This window comes from Ictalurus punctatus, chromosome 23 (assembly GCF_001660625.3).
Source record: "Ictalurus punctatus breed USDA103 chromosome 23, Coco_2.0, whole genome shotgun sequence".
Classification (NCBI taxonomy): Eukaryota; Metazoa; Chordata; class Actinopteri; order Siluriformes; family Ictaluridae; genus Ictalurus; species Ictalurus punctatus.
The window spans coordinates 4,022,087-4,042,500 of NC_030438.2; the positions used below are offsets into that span (position 1 = coordinate 4,022,087).

At 37.8% G+C, this 20,414-nt stretch overlaps 1 protein-coding gene across 9 annotated transcripts in view; it reads left to right on the forward strand.

Annotated features, from left to right (window-relative positions):
* The window catches only part of eya1 (EYA transcriptional coactivator and phosphatase 1), a 57,946-nt gene that overhangs the window by 20,130 nt on the left and 17,402 nt on the right, over positions 1 to 20,414 (forward strand). For all 9 annotated transcript variants that reach the window (XM_053674912.1, XM_047150158.2, XM_017453813.3 and 6 more), the window contains 5 exons: positions 5,759 to 5,841; positions 8,924 to 9,110; positions 10,175 to 10,317; positions 10,741 to 10,824; positions 17,026 to 17,115. In XM_053674912.1, coding sequence (XP_053530887.1) covers positions 5,759 to 5,841; positions 8,924 to 9,110; positions 10,175 to 10,317; positions 10,741 to 10,824; positions 17,026 to 17,115 — 587 coding nt within the window. The remainder of the gene's footprint in view (positions 1 to 5,758; positions 5,842 to 8,923; positions 9,111 to 10,174; positions 10,318 to 10,740; positions 10,825 to 17,025; positions 17,116 to 20,414) is intronic.

Sequence of the window (20,414 nt, forward strand, 5' to 3'; positions counted from 1 at the left end):
CCACACTCCATCCAGAGTCAACGTATGTCCCTTTTATGACTTTTTGAACTGTAGGTTTTGTTAATTCAGTGTGCGATGGGAGTCTGAAGTCTGAGGAGAAAGTTCACGGTTGGGCTCCTCCCCCCACCCCCACCCCATTAACAAAAGGGTGAAAGAAAAACGAAGCCTTTGCCACACTTTTATCGAGACGTCTAGCATCAAGTTAGAAATGCAAGCTCTGCTGCGAATCAATTCAGACCCCAAATAAAGTCAGCTAGCCATTGTCTTGCTGTAGATCCTTGCCAAGTATTATTTAGCACTATCCCTGCTTCTGCTAATTCAGAAGTCTGCAGAAAAGAAAAATTATTTTATCGCGCTTGTATTGAGACGTCTGGATTGAGATCTCTGTGAACTTCCCATCAATGACTGAAGGTGATTAAAGTTATATGTTTTTAAGCACTTAAAGTATCGATTCTGTTCATACTCTATTTTGTGGGTTATTTGAGTGAATGGATTTTTGGTTTAAAGAATGAAATGATCTCTTTTAAATGCGCATTTGAATTCCATCAATTTGAATTCACAACTTCCAACTTGTGATGTCATAACGCCTTTTGGGACAGCAGCAGACCAATCAGCAGCTTTGTTTTAACAATAAAAAATATATTGATCCCTCTGCTGAGTCATTGTTAGATACAACATTTTTAGGCATAATATAAAAAATGATTATTTCTCCAATTGTTTTCTTCTAAATAGTTTTAGAAGGTTAATGTTATGTAGCATTACCTAACCATTGCTTTCCCTATGGTATTGTTCATGTAATAACGAATGGGCCTCAGTTATCAAGCTGGATATGAATGGATTTATTCGTAAATCGTTCGTAGGATAATTCACCCGAGAAATGTAGCATTCATGAAAATCTCATCATTTTGGGGGAAAAAAACAACAACATTCATGTCCTACTTCAGTGCTTGAGTGTGTACAAATTTGCATATAAGGAGACTCACTAATGCGATCGATCGGCTTCCAATCGCACAATTGGCACGAGTTACCGAAACTGTATGTACGGATCACGCTGAAAAGTTGAATAGCTTATTTATTTCAATTGCACGTACATGTAGCGATTTAGTGCTTTGAAAGAAAACAATAAAAAAAAAAAAAAAAATCCATAAAAATATCAAAACAAATTTACAAAAGGAGAAAGAGTTAATGTGGTAGTTGAGCTGCATTAGTGAAGTTTATTCATTGTTTTGTAGTTTTCAGCTCACTTTGAGCTTTGCAAATCAGCAAATATGCGCCGTAATTCACCGCTGATTGATATTTATCAGCACGCACATGTGGGTATAAAGAAAATCAGAGTTACCGAAACTTTTGCTTACCAAAAGTTTACACACATTACTTAAAGTGCACCTATTATTGTTTTTCAAATATTACCTGTTATAGGTTATAGAGCTGTTTGTGAATGTAAAAAGTCTGCAAAGTTTCAAAAAATCAAAGCGCACAACAAACAGTTATTGACTCCCAAAAGAAGGAACCGATTCTGAACAGCTGAGCCGAGTCGTTAGTAATTCCAGACTTTACTTCCTGTACTAACTTACGCAGGTTTGTAATAAAAAGCCCCGCCTCTGGTCTTCATCGGCTGCTCGCTGACAGACGGAGCTGAAACTCGTTTCCTTTTTGAAACACACTGACAGTGGTAGGCCAATCACAACAGACTGGGACATCTGACCAATCAGAGCAGATTATACTCTCTGAAAGGAGGAGTTTAGAATGAATCCTTTAGAACGGATCATCGAACGAGTCGTTTGTGACACTGGGGTAAAAAGGTAATGCTGCAGTTTAAATTATGAGCGCATTAAAGTGTTTTTAGAACTGGGATGCATGTAAATCTATTGTACAAGACCTTTAAAACAAAATTAGACACGTTTCAAAACCATAATAGGTGCACTTTAAAGATGGATAAATGAGGCCCATTATCAGTACGGCATGGTGACATGGTGTCCTTTGCATAGAGATAGACAATTATCTTTTCTCTTTTTTTGATGTAAAAGTGGCTATGCTGAACTCGCATTGCCCTGCTCTGCATTTGTAATGCTTTAGAAATAAATGGGGCTTAACCACAACACAAAAGATTTTCTTCAAGAAAAATGCAGTTAAATTGTTATGGAAGAAAACAGCAAATGAATCTGTAGGGCAGATTAAGAGAGAGAGAGAGTGAGGGAGAAAGAGAGAGAGAGAATGAAAGAGAGAGATAGAGAGAAAGAGAGAGTGAAAATGAAAGAGAGAGATAGATAGAGAGAATGAAAGAGAGAGAGAGAGTGAATGAAAGAGAGAGAGAGAGAGAGAGAGAGAGAGGCACAGCTGTTCATTAGCTTAGAGCCTGTTGATATTAGTTAAACCGGCCACAATGGGAAACAACTTCCTGGGAAAATATTTTCACCGTGACACGGTGTCAGAGAGAGTGTTAGAGAGGCATGTTGAAAAGTTTACTCTCACTCTCGCATGTTTTGCTGACGTGCTTGTTCGAACGGCATTTCCACATAAACAGAATAAATATGTAAATAAAATGTAAAAAACGAATATTTTAATAATACACATCTGATCCGAACTATACGATCATCCGAATAACTTCTGACATACAGTTCTACATTCAATTTTCTACTTGAGTGACTGGGAGTCATTTCAGATGGGTGTCAATCAAGTGTGCTAATTAGAATATTAGGCCACACCCACCTCAGTAAGGGCAGACTTTCAAGAAAGCATCACAACAAGGAAAACGTTATATGGTAGAGCGAGCATCATGCCGAACACTCTCTCTCTCTCTCTCTCTCTCTCTGTTAAAGTCATGTTCAGTTTACACCTGCTTTTGGGAAACTTATCTATTTTCCACTGATCAAAATTGTCCTAGATCTATAATATAGTGTAACAATCACGTTTGGTGTCATAGAAATATTTTGCTAACACTTTACAATAACAGTACATGAATAATCATGCACTAATACCTGAATAAATACTTACATAAATATGAACTGATGAGTCCAGTCACCACCACTCATTACTTTAAATATGCAGATGATGCTGCCATTCTTGCATTGCTTAATAAGGACAATGATTCTTCTTTGGACTATCAACGCTCCATAGCACATTTCAGTACATAGTGTGTTGATAACTTTCTCCACCTTAATATCGTAACGTTCCAAATATCGCTCTTCCAAAACACTGACCCATCCTTCCAGTATTATCATTAACAGAGAGATGGTTGAAAGGGTGGGGCATTTCAGATATCTGGCCATCACATTGGATAAACTTCAATCAGCACACTCTAGGTATTTACAAGTGCTATATAAGTGTTATTCGTAAACTTAAACACCTGTCTGTTCAGCCTAGACTTCTTCTTCTTCTGTATCGAAGTATTATCGACCCGGTTCTTATGTATGGTGAAATTTGTTTTTTCTCTATGCTAACAGTTACCAATAAGAACAGACTCTTAAAGATAACTAATGTAGCGAGAAAAATGATTGGAATTCCCACCCCTAATTTATCGGACTGTGTCATTTCATATACGCTCTGAAAGGCACATAAAATTTCCAATCATCCAGACCACCCACTTTATCAATATTTCAACCCCCTTCCTTCTGGCCGAAGGTGTAGACTACCCATGTGCAGAAAGGCCAGCTATGGTAGGAGTTTTGTTCCTATGGCTATACGAGCGTTAAACACATAGACACTCAGCCATTGTGATGCCATCTTATACTCTGGCATTTGTTGTATGATCCTGATGTTTTCTTTTTGTCCCCTTCTCCCCTCTGTGTCTGTGATTGCTTTGGGTGGTTAATATGTATGGCGTTGCTGTGTTTGTGTTTTTTTTTTTCTTTTTCTACACATCCACGGTTGAAAAAAAATGTCCTCTTTGAGGACAAATAAACTATCTATCCACGTCCTAATCACAAACTAACGAAGAGCTAACCTTAACTACGACGTGAGTCTTATGAATTCAGGCGTGAATAACGATCACGTACACGTTAGCACATGTTTGTTAGGTCATGTATTAATTAACACGTAAGGGTTAAACTCAATTAAATTTCACTCTTGTGGGCAAAGGAGCAGTGCCCCAGGCTCTAGCCACCCAGAGCATTAGTACTACGGTGGGATTTGAAGAGAAATAAATGGAGAATGACGCAGAAAAACGAGACGAGATGAAATGATTGGTGTTTATTATCAGTACGCCTTTCTACGTTCGATAAGTAAGATCAGTATAAATCGTGAAAGTAATCCAGCGCCATCCGGTGATGTTTGTGTACGCAGCTGCATCTGGCAAATTCTATAAACAATTTGAAACGATGCGCATTTCATAAGCCTCACGTCGTAATTAAGGTTCGCTCTTCGTTAGCTCGTGATTAGTACACAAGCCTTAACTCATCATTAGTTCATATTTAAGTAAGTATTCCTTCAGGTATTAGCGCAGGATCATCCGTGTACTGTTGTAAGGTGTTACCGAGATTTTTTAGATTGCGACTTCACGCAATTCAAAACACGTAACGTGCAAGAATTCGTACCCATTTACACACCTATTCATTCAAATCCAAGTGACGTGAAGACGGATTTGTGTATTCATCAGCCGTTCAGTAGTTTACACACAACACTGGGACTGTTTTCACCATTGTGAAGGTGATAAGTGATTAAAAAAAAAAGAAAAAGAGCTATCCTCCCATTCAACCCTGTTTCCGTCCTTCACCTCTTTCTTTTCAAAAGCCAAGATAAAACCCACTGATAAGGCAAAGAAAAGACATGAAGACACTTTTAGTCATCTCCGTCCTCTCACACAACCCTCACACGCTTCACGCTTTAGTTTTAGCCTAAAGCAATGTGGCTTTCACGCATCAGAGCTTTGTTTTGCGCGAGATACTATCGCATATTTCAGGCAAGGAATCATTTCCTCTTATTTTATTTTCATTTTTCAGATCGCAAAGCGTCCGTCGTCTGAAATCGTGAACGCGTATCAACTTACATCTCCGTAATAAACGCATGCGAACCACTGAAATAAGCTGACTGTATTATTTAAAAATCATAAACACATATCAGTTATTCTAGCACTTTGAATCGATGAATGGAAATCAGACATTTTATCATTTAAAAACATTGCTTTAAATGACAAATTCATATGCTACAGTATATCAGCCTTTTCAATAAGTGCAGGTTATCCATTGTTTCTCTTGATTCTATACGTGTACGGCTGCAATTTAGTGTGCGTGTGTGTGTGTGAGAGAGAGAGAGAGTAAAATCTGAACTGTAAACCAATTAAAATGGAAACAAGTGACAGTTTTCGTGTAATGGATGTGGAATTTGAACTCAGAAGTGACTCGGCGTTAATATCTGGTCATGTGACCAGATGTTAATTTAACAGCAACATATTCAAGTGCATAGTAAAGATATCAGGGTGTTTATTTGTCTGTGGGATGTGACATCACATGGACAAAGACCTTTAGAGGTGCCAGTAGCGAGGTTTTTTTAAATTTTTTTTGGTAATCTTTTGTAATACAGCGTTTACTCACATTCTCACAGATATTACGCATAAGATATCGACTCGAAAGAAAAACGCATTCTGTTTTCAAGCTAAGATCCATCAGAATCACTTACCGTTAAGAGGAAGCACAATTTCGCTTTGCATTGAACTATGAATATAAGAAGAAAAAAAAACAAGAAGAAAGTTTTTCATGGTAAAGATGATACTTGTACGGAAATGCCCAGATCCAAGTCACGGTTATGCGTCTTGCTCTTACAGGAGGCAGCTTTACGACGACATCAGGACTGTACGCAGGAAGCAATTCCCTCACGAACTCGACTGGATTTAACAACACACAACAGGTAGCTCTAATCCACTTTCCCTTGCCTCGACTGTTGTAAATGTCTTTCCTTTAGCGCTTAGCTTAGCCTATATCGAGCCATCACATGTCCGCATGTGGAAGCCTTTACAAAACACGTGTACGTTTGAGCATTATCCACACGATAGGAGCACAACAGTTCACGTCGCACCGGGTAGTCGTGGTCGATTTATTATTATTTTTTTTTACTACTTTCGCTGCTGTCAATGGATTTCCTTTATCTTTTAGCATCAGCCGTTGCGTGTAGCATAACGGAAACTGGATTTCTGAACGTTTTATAAAACATCTATATACTTCGAAGCTTTTTTTTTTACAACACTCAAGTCAGCCATAATCCATTTCGTCCATCTTTGACCGCCTCATAAATGCTTGCTATTGATTTCGCGTTTAGCATGGCTTCCATAAATACATTCACACAATCTTACACAAAATACAGGTATTTGAAGGAACATTTTAGCCAAAATGTTCAGCGTAATCCAAAACATGTTTCCTGTCCTGTTATTACATTTAAAAAAAAAAAAAAGGTTTATATTTTGCACTGAAGCTACGTGGCTAATGCAGCTAATATGTCAATAAAGCTTCCGCATACGAACACGACGGGAGGGCTACGCAACACGCCAAACAGCTTTAGCCGTATTTTTCCATCATAAACAGTGCATGTTTATGACTGCGTATCTTCTTTAAAGCTTAGCTCCAGCTGTTGCATGTCAACATATGCAAGCCGGGATTTCTGGAAACCGTTTGAAAACATCTGTATCCTTAAATCTTATCCACATGATAGGAATCGCCCCAAAATGCTTCGGCTGCTGCAGACAAGGATTACCTCGGTGATATTCTCACATATGCATTACGCCGTGAGGGCCAAAAAAAGAAGACAAGAAAGACAGATCGCTTCCCAGATGTAGCACATGACTGACATGTGTTCACGTTTACATATTTGGGAACCTGTGCAAGGAAGTAGCGGCGTTCGTAGAGTGTTTCAATCCTGTATCACATTACAGCAATGCAGTGTGTGTGTGCTCCTTTGCTATAAATACAAAGTACATTAACTAAGTGCATATTTATGCATTGTGGCTTACATATTATATCATTTGTGTAAAAAAAAAAAAAAAAAATCATAGCATAAACACTCCTACTTTTAAGAAGTGGTTTTAAAAAGTAAAAAAATAATGGAGATTAAATTGTTTTCAGATTTATTTAATTCACAATTAGTAGCTCATCTCTGAAGCTAACAGTAGGTAATGGGAGCTAAGACATAGCTAGTAGCTAGTAGTAGTTAGCAGCTAACACTGAGTGTACAGATATATGTCTTAAATAGGAGTATAAGACATTCCCTGCAGGAGTTCGCAATTTTGCCATGGCAGAAATGAACGCAAACCCGCAACATTCTCAGTAGCTTGCGAAATGTTCAAAATGACCCACGGGTTTTCTGCAAATTTGGTCCGAGACACGTGACGTAACGTCATCACGACAGGCATTCTGCCGAAGCCCTCTTCGATTCACGTTTGTCGAGCACGAGCAAAGCTAAACGGTCGTGTTTACCAACAAACATCACGGCCAAAACAATTGTGTGCGATTGCGCCAATTCGAGTAGTTTTCTGCAATTTTTTTTTTTTTTTAAATGCAAATTTGGAAAAATGCTGCAGCAAAATCAAGCGTTTTGGGCTGCAACAATCACAAAAAAATAAACTGTGAAATCCTGTACGGGCTGATAAGAGTAGTTAATAGTAGCTAGCAATAGCTAAAACCTGTAGTTTCTAGTAGATAACCATAGCTAATAATAATTTTTAAAAAACCATGGAGTTTACAGTAGCTATCAGAAGTTAATAGTAACTAACACCTAGAGCATACACTTGCTAACAATAGTTACTGTAATAGTAGCTATAACTTGGAGTTTGTAGTAGACAGCAATATTTAATAGCAGCTAGCAACTTGAACATATTGTAGCTAACTGTAGTAATAGCTAATATTAATAATAACATATTATTGTAATAGTAGCGAACACTTATAGTTTAGAGTAGCTAACAGTAATAGTAGCGAACACTTATAGTTTAGAGTAGCTAACAGTCATAGTAGCTAACACGTAAATTTTAGAGTAACTAACAGTAATAGTAGCGAACACTTATAGTTAAGAGTAGCTAACAGTAATAGTAGCCACCACTTATAGCTTAGAAGTAGCTAACAGTAATAGTTTAGAGTAGCTAACAGTAATAGTAGGTAACACTTATAGTTTAGAGTAGCTAACAGTAATAGTTTAGGGTAGCTAACAGTAATAGTAGGTAACACTTATAGTTTAGAGTAGCTAACAGTAATAGTAGCTAACACTTATAGCTTAGAAGTAGCTAACAGTAATAGTTTAGAGTAGCTAACAGTAATAGTAGGTAACACTTATAGTTTAGAGTAGCTAACAGTAATAGTTTAGGGTAGCTAACAGTAATAGTAGGTAACACTTATAGTTTAGAGTAGCTAACAGTAATAGTAGCGAACACTTATAGTTTAGAGTAGCTAACAGTAATAGTAGCCACCACTTATAGCTTAGAAGTAGCTAACAGTAATAGTTTAGAGTAGCTAACAGTAATAGTAGCTAAAACTTATAGTTTAGAATAGCTAACAGTAATAGTTTAGAGTAGCTAACAGTAATAGTAGGTAACACTTATAGTTTAGAGTAGCTAACAGTAAAAGTTTAGAGTAGCTAACAGTAATAGTAGGTAACACTTATAGTTTAGAGTAGCTAACAGTAATAGTAGCTAACACTTATAGCTTAGAAGTAGCTAACAGTAATAGTTTAGAGTAGCTAACAGTAATAGTAGCTAACACTTATAGTTTAGAGTAGCTAACAATAATATTAGCCAACAGTTATAGTTTAGAGTAGCTAACAGTAATAGTTTAGGGTAGCTAACAGTAATAGTAGATAACTCCTCGATACAATAACGATCAGTGTCAGTATAATAGATATTAATATGGCTATTTCACCTAATAAACTAGCTACATCATAACATTGATATTTGTAAATTTGATCTATTAGCTTATTTGAACATACACATCTTTTGTGTTTGTGCGTGCAGGAGTACCCGTCCTACCCCACGTTTGGCCAGGGTCAGTATGCGCAGTATTACAACAGCAGCCCATACACGTCGCCCTACATGACCAGCAACAACACGAGTCCCACTACGCCGTCCACCACGGCCACCTACACGCTGCAGGAGCCGCCGTCCGCCATCACCAGCCAGGCTCTGACTGACCAATCAGCAGGTGAGATGCTAACGACAACTGGTTGCTAACGGATAGCCTCGTAGTTTTTAGCTATGGTGTTGTATATGGTAAAGCTATCCATCAAACAAAAGGGGTGGAGAAGCCAATTAACAATTAGTAAAAGCATTTCCTTCCTAAGTTACCATTAGCTAATTGCCCCAGATGCTTTAAATCATGACTGCTGAACCGACTCACTCCTTTTTCATTGATTTGGGGCTTGATTTTGCTTTCTCAGGCAACAAGCGCACATCGTAAAAGAGTTCCTCGGTTGTGAGGTAAAGATTATGACCAAACACAGTCGATGTCAAAGCTCTGTCAGACATTTTGTTTAAAATCTCAGACCAACATTTATCTAAAGGATGGCATAGGATTATATAACAGCTACATATAAACAAAACATGCTCACGAACAGAAACATTTTATTATTGTTATTACCTCAAGCTCGCTTTGATGAAGGATTCTGAACGATTCAATTCAATTCAACTTTTTTTGTATAGCTCTTTTAACAATGGACATTGTCTCAAAGCAGCTTTACAGAAACATATAAACACAGGATACAGAGGAACCAGACTCAGAAGGGAACCCGTCCTCATCTGGGTAACAACGGATAGTGTGAAAGTAAAGGGAAGTTCATTATGGTTTTTACATGAAGTCTTTGTTAAACTAGCCCAGACTGATGACATTAGCAGAACGGAGTAAATTTCTTTAGTCACAGGTCTATCGCCAGAAGATCTCCGTCATATAATCCGACTGGGAGAACACACTTATCGTACAGTTTGTTATAGAATTCAAGATTTTATTGTACGGTCTAACGATTCAGTTGAGTCATTTGTGTAATGACTCATTTCAAATGAGTCATTTTGACCCGAACAGAACACAGACAGGCTGAACCAGGGCACTCCAGACACTCGCTTACAGCCATTAGTGTTGAATAAACGGTATCCAGGGTGTAAGAGGATCAGATAAACGGATTCAGCCGCACATTGTTCAGGTTTTGAAGGTGAAAGGCTTCTGTTTTTTTTCCTCGCTTTTGATACACTTTTTTTTTTTGCGTCTTCCTGCAGGAGAGTACAGTACAATCCACAGTCCATCAACCCCCATTAAAGATTCAGATTCGGATCGATTGCGTCGAGCCTCGGATGGAAAGTCACGTGGAAGAGGAAGAAGGAACAATAATCCGTCTCCACCGCCGGACTCTGACCTTGAGGTACTGTACTGCGCACACTTACTTTCTGGTTCCAGCAAATATAACCAGGAATTTTTAGGACTTAGTTTAGTAAAATGTCATGCGTAAGTAATGATTTTCAAAAATTGAGTTAATGTATGAACATTTCAATATTTTTCCTTTGCAATCCATATGCTATGTTTATATTACAGCATTGTGTATTTTTTCCCACTTAGCTAAAAATTTGATGTTGCATTACATGTTAACATTTCTGCTTAATTAGTTGGTTATTATCGATCATGCTAACACAGGAACCAGATTTTTAACATTTTATTTATTTATTTTTTATTTTCTTGCATGCCGCCTTCTCCCTTGGCCCCTAAACCCTAGCGCCGTATTTATCGACAAGCGTCTCGGTTTGCACGTGTCATTGATTTAGCGTTCTGCTTCTCCGTTCCCTTCCAGCGTGTGTTCATTTGGGATTTGGACGAAACGATCATCGTTTTCCATTCCTTGCTCACTGGGTCTTACGCCAACAGATACGGACGGGTGAGTGATTCGGAAATGAATGAAAGAAAGAAAAAAACAACATCTGTGAATGTTGCAGTGGAAAACAAACGCACATAAAGATAGAGCAGGTTGGGTTTGGCAGTATACCGTAATAGTCTATAGTAGTTATATAGTTAATGTTACACTGTGTAGGAGAAACTGGAGTCCTGATATCAGAAAAGAATTTTCCTTGTTAACTTGTCTTAAAACATAGTCATTTGTATTAAACAAATGTTCTAGCCCCATAGAACACACACATATCTAACCATTGCAGGATTGTTGCTATGGCTACATCTATGAGGACTATATATATATATATATATATATATATATATATATATATATATATATATATATATATATATATATATATATATGTGTATGTATATATATATATATGTATATATATATATATATGTGTATGTATATATATATATATGTATATATATATATATATATATATATATATATATATATATATATATATATATATATATATATATATATATATATGTATATGTATGTATGTGTTTGAGTAAATCAATGCCTATTTATGTTTGCTGTCATGGTTACATTGTGACATTGTTCCATAATATCATAAGCGTTAATTTTGAGTTGTCCATTTTTGCCTGGTCCACCAATCAGAAACAATTACTTGTGATGTCATAACACTGGGCAGTTGATTGAAATCTGCTATAAAGTTGACTTAATCCACCAATCAGAAACAAGTATTTGTGATGTCACAAAACTGGTCAGATGATTGAAATCTGCTGCAAAGTTTCATTTCGATCTGTGTTTTAGATTTTTCACTTGATCCACCAATCAGAAATAAGTCATTGTATGGTCACGAAACTGGTCAGAGAATTGAAATCTGCTGTTAATTTTTTTTAAAAAAGCATTTTATAGAGAAAGATTAGAGTTGTTTTTACATTGTTTTGATAAAATACCAAAGAACACTTTAAGCAATACTCCAGAAGTTTCCTTCACTCGCACTACTGCTACAATACTACACAATAATACTATACAAAAAAAAAAAAAACCTGTCATATTTGGCGAATTTGTTGCATTGTTCCAAGACCAGTTTGACTAATTGTTTCCTTTTTTAATCGGCCCGACGAGGCCTGAGAGGAATGCGATTTGGCCTGCAGCTGTCTGAGATATGTGACCGCAAAACAGTTGCACTGAGAATGTCACTTCACACTTCTTAAGCGTTTTTTTTTTCTTTTTCGCTTTCCTGTCCTTCAAAAATACTTCATTGTTAGTTTAATGAAGTGCTTTCCAAACCTTCCGCTCTTAGCGAGATTAGCCTGGTACTTTCCGGGATTCTGAGACAGACAGATGGTCACATGGAACAGAATTCTGTTATGGTCATGAGAGTGTGTAAAGGTAGAGCCATCATGGAGCTACAGACTAATGTTCGGAAGTTACTCAGGCTAATAAATATCTAGTTTTCAGCCAGTTTCAGCCAGAGAGCTGTTTTTGGTACCCTATAAAAGAGCCTTGCATGAACTCATGGATTAATATTTAATAGAAGCATTGTGAAAAAATGATGAAGAGTTTGGACTATCTGGACTGATTCTCAAACCTCACTGATGATTCCATGCATTTATTTGCTTTGGATTAATATACTGAATGGATTTTTTTTATGCTTTGTGCGTTGTGTCTAAGGACCGAGTTGTGTAGCTTCTTTCATTTTCTTTTGTGCTAAGATTCTATGATGGTGTGTGTGTGTGTGTGTGTGTGTGTGTGTGTTGATGGAGCCGTTTGGCTCTCTTTGGTCCTGCAGCAGAGTGTTTGATGGCTGCAGTGTTTTGTTTTAGGGCCTAGAGAGCTTTGCCCCTCGACCCTTAACTCTGTTTATTTACTTTGTCTTTGCTGTGTATGCTGGGGAAAAAAGTGAGCCTCTGGGCTTCAAACACAAACACACACACACACACTCCTCTTATGCAGTTCAAAGTAGCTTTATTACCATGACCATACCAAGATACCATCCAAAGATGCAGTATTGGTGCATACATAGACCAAAAAGGGCCTCAGAGGTCTAAGCACCCCCCCCCCCCCCCCCCTCTCTTCTGTATCTCTATGTCTTTCAAATGTGCTGCACACACCGCACCACTCTCAACTGAATGTAAATTTGTCAAGTCTATTAGTTCCGTGTGTGTGTGTGTGTGTATATATATATATATATATATATATATATATATATATATATATATATATATATATATATATATATATATATATGTATGTATGTGTATATATATATGTGTATATATATATATATGTATGTGTGTGTAATCAGTGCCATTCTCACAAAACATTATTGGCCCACTACAAGAAATCACTCAAATAATAATAAAACATAGTTAAGCTGGTCGTTATTCACGCGTGAATTCACAAGACTCGAGTCATAGTTAAGGTTCGTGCTTCATTAGTTTGTGATTGGTACATGCCTTAACTCATCGTTAGTTCATATTTAAATAAGTATTAATGCAGGAATTAGTGCAGGATTATTCATGTAGTGTTATTGTAAAGTGTTACCCACACTGCCTGTCATAGTGAGTTGCTAAAGGGGGAAAAATAGATGATTGTTTGTTCATCAGGTTTTTGAATACGTGACTTGTAAAAATAAGCTCTGCTAATCACTGTTCTGGAGTCAGTAGGTCTTAATGTACATCCTCTGTGGGCAGGAATAGACAAAAAGTAGTCCCAAACAAATAAATAAATAAAAAGAAACAGACCAGAAGAAATCTGAGAGCCATTGAATGTGCACTAGAAATTAAAACACTATATTATGGTTTCTTCTCTACGTCTATTTTGTGTAAATATTTCTAACATTGCTAATTATGAGATCGGTTAATGGCATGCAACATTTTGGAAAAACGGAAAAACCCAGACAACCTAAAAGAAACCTCCGAGAGGTGTATACGCCTTTTGATTGCACTGCATGAAAGCTGCTTTTCAATGGTTTATTTCTATGAATATTCCTAGTCATTTAAACGCTCTGAAATACGACGAGATGAGACGAGACGTTGCTGCTGTATATAACGAGCAGAAATGTTTTCATCGTTGAACGCGTATGAGAAATGTCTGAAATATGGGTTATGTTATATAACTGTCGCGATGGCTGTAATTTATATTGTTATAAAGTCTTAAAAGAGATGGGACAGAATTGATCTGAGAGCAAGGGAGAATAGAAACTGTATTTTTTTCCCTCCCCGTTGGAGGCACACTATAAATAGAGCTGTATTGGAAAAGTGCACTGCTGTGGTTATCAGTTATCCTAATTGGCATAAAGGCAGCTCACTTCCATAAAGCTGATGGCTGAGACCAGCTGTGTGACCATCAGGGTTTTAGGGTGTGCCTCTAAGTGTGTGTGTGTGTGTGTGTGTGTGTGTGTGTGTGTGTGCGGCTGTGCGGCAGTGTCAAGGGGGGGATTTGGCGCCCTGCCGATGATGGCTGATGGGTAAAAACAGGTGGAGCACTGACAGGAGCAGATCCTTTTGACCTTTTGGCTTCCTTGTATTCTTAACTCCTCCTGCTGAATGATTGTCTCGATTTAATTGGAGGGGATTCGCCACGCTGCAGAAATGCACTTTACATTCCTCTCAGCACCGAACTCGTTTTTATTGACTGTCGGATGCAAAATGCAGGCGCGTGTAATGAAGGCGATGAGTAGCGGGCTCATAAATAGATATTGTACTATAGCAGGGTGGATGTATCCTGATACACTACAATGCTTACATTGTATGTGCGTGTATACAGTTAGTCTCTGAGCGCACGCCCAACAGGGTTTAAAATGAAATATCAGGACTTTTCTGGAATTTTCAAGCACTAATTAAGTACTTCTGAAAAAGCAGACATCAATCAAACCATAAAGGTCTTGTGCAGGTCAAATACAAGGAACTACTTTTATTCAATCAAACACTAATTTGTCCTGTTCTTAGACTGGTCTTAATTTCACAACATGGTTCTTATGAGGATCTCGGAAGTGTTTAAAAAGCAGATCATGGAATGCAGTATGGAAATTCAGACGAATGCGTTGGACACATTGACATCAGATTAAGACTCATCACTCGTCATTTAAAGTCCTAAATCCATTGTTTTGATGTTCCTTCTCTTTTTTTTTCTTTCTTTTTTTCATTTTTTAGGAAATCTTCATAATTGCTATAAGTTTTGAAATAGTTCTCTTTTTAAAAAATAAATAAATAAATAAATAAATAAATAAATAAAGAAGTAGCCAAAGTTGAAAAATTTCAAATAAATAAATAAAATAAACAAATAAAATCTATACGCACGCTTAATTAAAGAAGAAGAAATGCTGAACCGACTCCGTGTGTGGTTTTTCTGCACTTAAATCATTTTTACTGTCGAGTGCGACGCGCAATCAGGAGAAAAGCTCAGGTGATTCTTCAGGTGGCTTTACATTTAATCCCCCACTGCTGAACACACTGACACACAAACGCACACACAGGAACAAATCCTCTCCTTCACCTGCTCTCCTCTCACTCTCTCTCTTTTAATAAAGTGCTCAGAGATTAGGAACATGAAGCCCCGAGTGAACGACGATTGCAAAAAAGAAAAGGAAAAAAAAAAACAGTTTAAAAGGAAGTGATTGACTAATGTCTTAATTCGTATTTAATAAGATTTGTAATGTCTTCAGTGCTCCAGATCTGGGTAAAATTCAATTACCTCAAATAGAACAATTAAACATACTTGTTATGTGAATAACCAAATACAGACTGATAGAAACAATAAAGCACTGAGGTTCAATTCTATTATTCTAGCTATGAGACAGGCACGCGCTTTTAATTCTGTTCAGTTTAATAATGTTAATCATTGTTAACTGGTGAAATATTTTGAAGTCTGATGTGTTTATACCATGCATCGAAACAAAGGTAGATTATTAATTATTTAATTAATTAATTTTTTAAAGAAAGAAAGGAAAAGGAATGACCGTTTCCTTTGGCATTTGGCCTCTTGATGATATTAGGGAATATTAGGGATATTAAGAAAAAGCTTCAGCATATGTCTGGGGAAAAAAAAGACTTTCTTTTTTTTCTTCAATTTTTCTCAAATCTGCTCGTGTCTGGGAGACTCTCCAAATGCTGCGTTCAAGTGCAGATTAACACGGTGTCCTGTCTGAGGTGGGTTGTAAATTGAGGTTTTATGGTTTAACAATGAGAAAATGATGATGCAGAAACTAAAGTACGTGAAGAATTATGTGTTTATGATGCCAGAATGAGCTTCAGCACATCTCGATGCACTTTTACCGACTTTTATAGCTTTTACAGCCCACACAGAGACAGTATAAGCCAAAACAATATGGCAATCATGTTAACTAGGGATGCAACTAGTAATGAGTATCGGTATCACTTTGATATTGGCCTGAAACTCTGTATCAGTACTGAACTGCATATGATACTTTACAATCAGAGCTAGTTAAATCTACGAGTGTGTGTAATGACAGTTTTCTATGAAGTTTCAAGTATTAGCATGGATATTTCTGTAGCAGATCCTGAAGCAGTGAAAACTTGTGACAAAAGATACTCACAAATATAGCTCGTGTTAGTTAGATAGCTAATCTCTGAAATGCACATCGATCTCCTTCTTCCGAACTAAAGACTTCAATACATGGACGTGCCAGTTCAAGGCCACTCCCATTTCCATATATGGACTCAATACAACACCTGCAGTATATATCCATATATGGAAATAGGAGTGGCCTTGAGTTTCTTTCAAATCGAACACGTCAGGTAATGGCCACTCCTATTTCCATATAAAGACTCAATGCCACACGTACATTTCAATATGTGGACTCAATGCCACACCTACATCCCCATTTATGGACTCAATGCCACATACATTTCCATATATAGACTCAATGCTACATTCAAGACTACATTTCCATTTATGGACTCAATGCCACACATACATTTCCATTTATGGACTTGATGTGACAAATATGTTTGATGTGACAAATATGTTTCCATATATGGACTCAAAGTGACATTTATATATATGGACTAAATGCAGCACCTACATCTACATATACTATGTACTCACACACATTTCCATATATGGACTCCATGTGATAAGCTTTGTGTGCGCTGTGATGTGCAGATGGGTCCTGTATGATTGTTTCTATAATATTTGATCAATCGTATTTTGCTATCATACTTAATATGTCATCTTTTCCAGGATCCACCGACGTCTGTGTCATTGGGACTCCGAATGGAAGAGATGATCTTCAATTTAGCAGACACACATTTATTCTTCAATGACTTAGAAGTAAGTGCTCAAGTGTTTTTATTTTTCTGAGCTGGTTTATTTTGAACTCAATAATGTGTCTGGCATTCCTCCTTATTTTAACAGAAATTTTGAATTTGGACTTTGTTTGTATACCTGTAATGGGAACATTGAAAACAAGCTTGTCTGAGGAGTAAACGTTGTGGTGTGGATATAGAGAACTACTTCTGGCTCGTTTGGAAAAGTAGTTGTGTTTGAATTTTCTTTTGGCTTGTTTTGATGAAATTCGGTGAAGTAGTAGAATGGAAGCCACTAAGTTGACTTTTTGTGACAGAAATTCAATGTTGTTGCCTTCTAAACAAAACATTCCCTCAGAATTGTTAGCATGTTTTCTTCACCAGATAATGTAAAGCTTAATCCTGAGGTAAAAGTTGTCATATTATGACTAAGTAATGGTCTAAAGCAGCTAATTTTACTTCCTGTCAAGGAGAACTGTTGCTAAGAGCAGCATAAAAACCTTGGCGGTATATAACAGAACAGTGACAATATAGTTTGTCCATTACTGGTTGTTTGCCATAGTCTATTTTTCTTTTTTCTAACATATATTAGGTTTGATTTGGGATATTTGGCTCAGAAAACGCCACGCGCAGACATGCTTTTCCATCCACAACCTTGTTCCAAAACCCGTTCAATTTGGTGTAAACCCTGGCAACCCTGTGTTTATGTTACATTACGAGTGAGTGCAGTCCTGGGAGAGTAAAATGGCAGCGTGTTTTTGCTTACCTCACAAAACTCTCCCTAAGTCTGCGCTAATGTTAGCGTATTTTCTTTACCATAACATGTAAAGCCGATTCCCGAGATTGAAGAGAAGTCAAAACAGGCTGTATACATTACTTTATGAGCACGATGCATCACGAACACGCATACACGATAAGTCACAACACAGTATATAAGTTACATTATGAAGCTTCGCCACAACAACCGTTTAATGGCAGAAAAGTGCCTGAGCCGTGATGTGTGCCCTCAGAGCCTGAGGGACATGATGAATTTTACATGTCCTGTCAGTATCCCCTCCCCAAAAAAAAAAGCAAACACTTTTGCCCCCTTTCGCCCCTCCTCCCTCCAGCCAGGGCAATTTGTCAGTATCTAGTGTTTCTCTATGTACTTGGAGTGTCTATGTGTCATGCTGTGATGCTATCCGCCCCTCTTGGTCATGGTTTGGGGTGACCCCCATTCTCCTAATTCATGCAGATCGGTGTAAAATCTGCCCCCAGGGGCAATAACTGCGCGGGTGTCTGTCTGCTTTACCCAGTGAGGGGTAAAACTTAGATTGGCTGGGACAAATCTGCCTCCGATTGGTAGCATGGTAACAGTGTTAGCTTACATCTATGTACTCTTAGACTTAAAATGTAGTGCATTGTGCAGTTGTTTGTTTTGTTTTTTTGTGCTTCAACATGGAAAGCTAAACCTATGACTAAGTCATGAGAACACTGTCGCTAGGCAACTGGGAAATATGGACACTGATTATACGCCAAGTAATGAGGATAACGACTAAGACTAATGAGTTGACGAGCTAGCGTGAGTGTTTTTTGGACAATGAAAGGGCAAAGTGACCGTGTGAACAAGACAACCCTGTCAAAAATATCAACATTTTCCTCAGCAGTGTTGGCAGTTTACAAAGAAAATATTCCTAAAATCACTAAAATCATGCTGTATTTCTACTTAGCACTGATTGCTAACCAAACTGGAGAGACAGCTACATTCCGTCACAAGTGTGCTATTACATGATCTTCATAAGACAGTTGTGAATACCTCAAAAGTGGTTTGTTCGTGTGGAATATCTTGTGAACACAATGTTCTTTGAATGTAGCATCACATTAGCTAGCTTCGAATGTAGGCGAACATAGCTACAATGCTAGCTAGCTAATGTAACATACCCTTAGTAATAAGAGGAAGAGTTTGTTTTTCAGACTTTTATGGGAAAAACTTGTGGCAAATTATGGTATTTTGAGTTGCTTCTGTGCTTGTTGAAAAGCCTCGTGGTAAGCCTCTAGCACGTAACCGATTATCTACTCATGCTAATTGCAGGAGCGTTAAAGCACAGATTAACGCATTGCACAATGCCCATTTCTTGTTCAAAATGTCATTTCTTATTTCTCATTCAAGACAAACCCAAACTAACCAAACCCCAGCTCGCTCGCTCGCTCGCTCTTTCTCGCTCTCTCTCTCAGCTCTATAATCCGACACCGCTGACCCACCAGCTTTCCCTTCACGTCCTGCTCGCGTCTGACCCTGCAAGAGAGGAAATGTTTTGTTTGATACTTAAGTGTGAAGTGAGCTGCCAAGTTTCATTAGTCACCGACCTTTTCGGACGAGGAGGGGAAAAAAAAAAGAGAGAGAAAAAAAGAAACGAGCGGGTAGAAAGAAAATGTTTGTGCTACACGAGACAGCCGAGCCACAGTCGTGCGATCAAAGTTAATAGGCGGCAATTGGCTGTTAAATATTCCCGTATGTTTGGCCACATCGGATTGAGTCGAACTGCGCTCCGCTTTAATAGACGCGGCCGTGCCGTTTTTCTGAGAAGTACGAAAATGAGGCTGTGACAAAAAAGCTTCAATGTGGCTTTAACATCTGTCCTGTATTTCGATTTCTGTTTCATGTGCCCCTTAGACGAATTGGCAGCTCGAGCCGGGGGGAGCCTCTTATTAAACCCCCCCCCCAAAAAAACGCTTCGAATGTGTATAGTTTCGTCGCTCTGCTTTATCTCAACGAGAGAATTATTACGGCTTGTTTTGACAGGTCGAAAGCCAAGGATGGTTAAAAGTACAACAGCGTGAGGGCGGATTCTCCGCAACACAGTTTGACGGCGAAGGAGTGATGCACACGCTTATTTTCGAGGAAAAAACAAAAAAACATTTCGGCACTATTTGAATCACGCTGCTCTTTTGCGGCGAGCGCTGCATGTCTTCAGTTGGCCTGTTCCATTTTTACAGGCTTCATCTAAACACATGTGAACACACTCCTTCAGTGTAAACAACACCACAGCAGGTCTGTATTTATGGCTCTGTCCAAACGCATATGCTATATCTAATTTAGTCAGAGCCATAAAGGGAAACCCCAGTGCTACCACACACTCACACACACACACACACACACACACACGCATGCATGTGTATTACTCAGAATACCCAAAGCATTAAGGATAGTCTACAGAGGAATATAATATTCCAGAACTAATGCACTTTTATGACTTTTTAGAAGTTGCAATATGTTTCATTAACACTTTCTGTGCCTCTGGTGGATTTAAATTATTATTATTATTCTTAATTTACTATAAATAC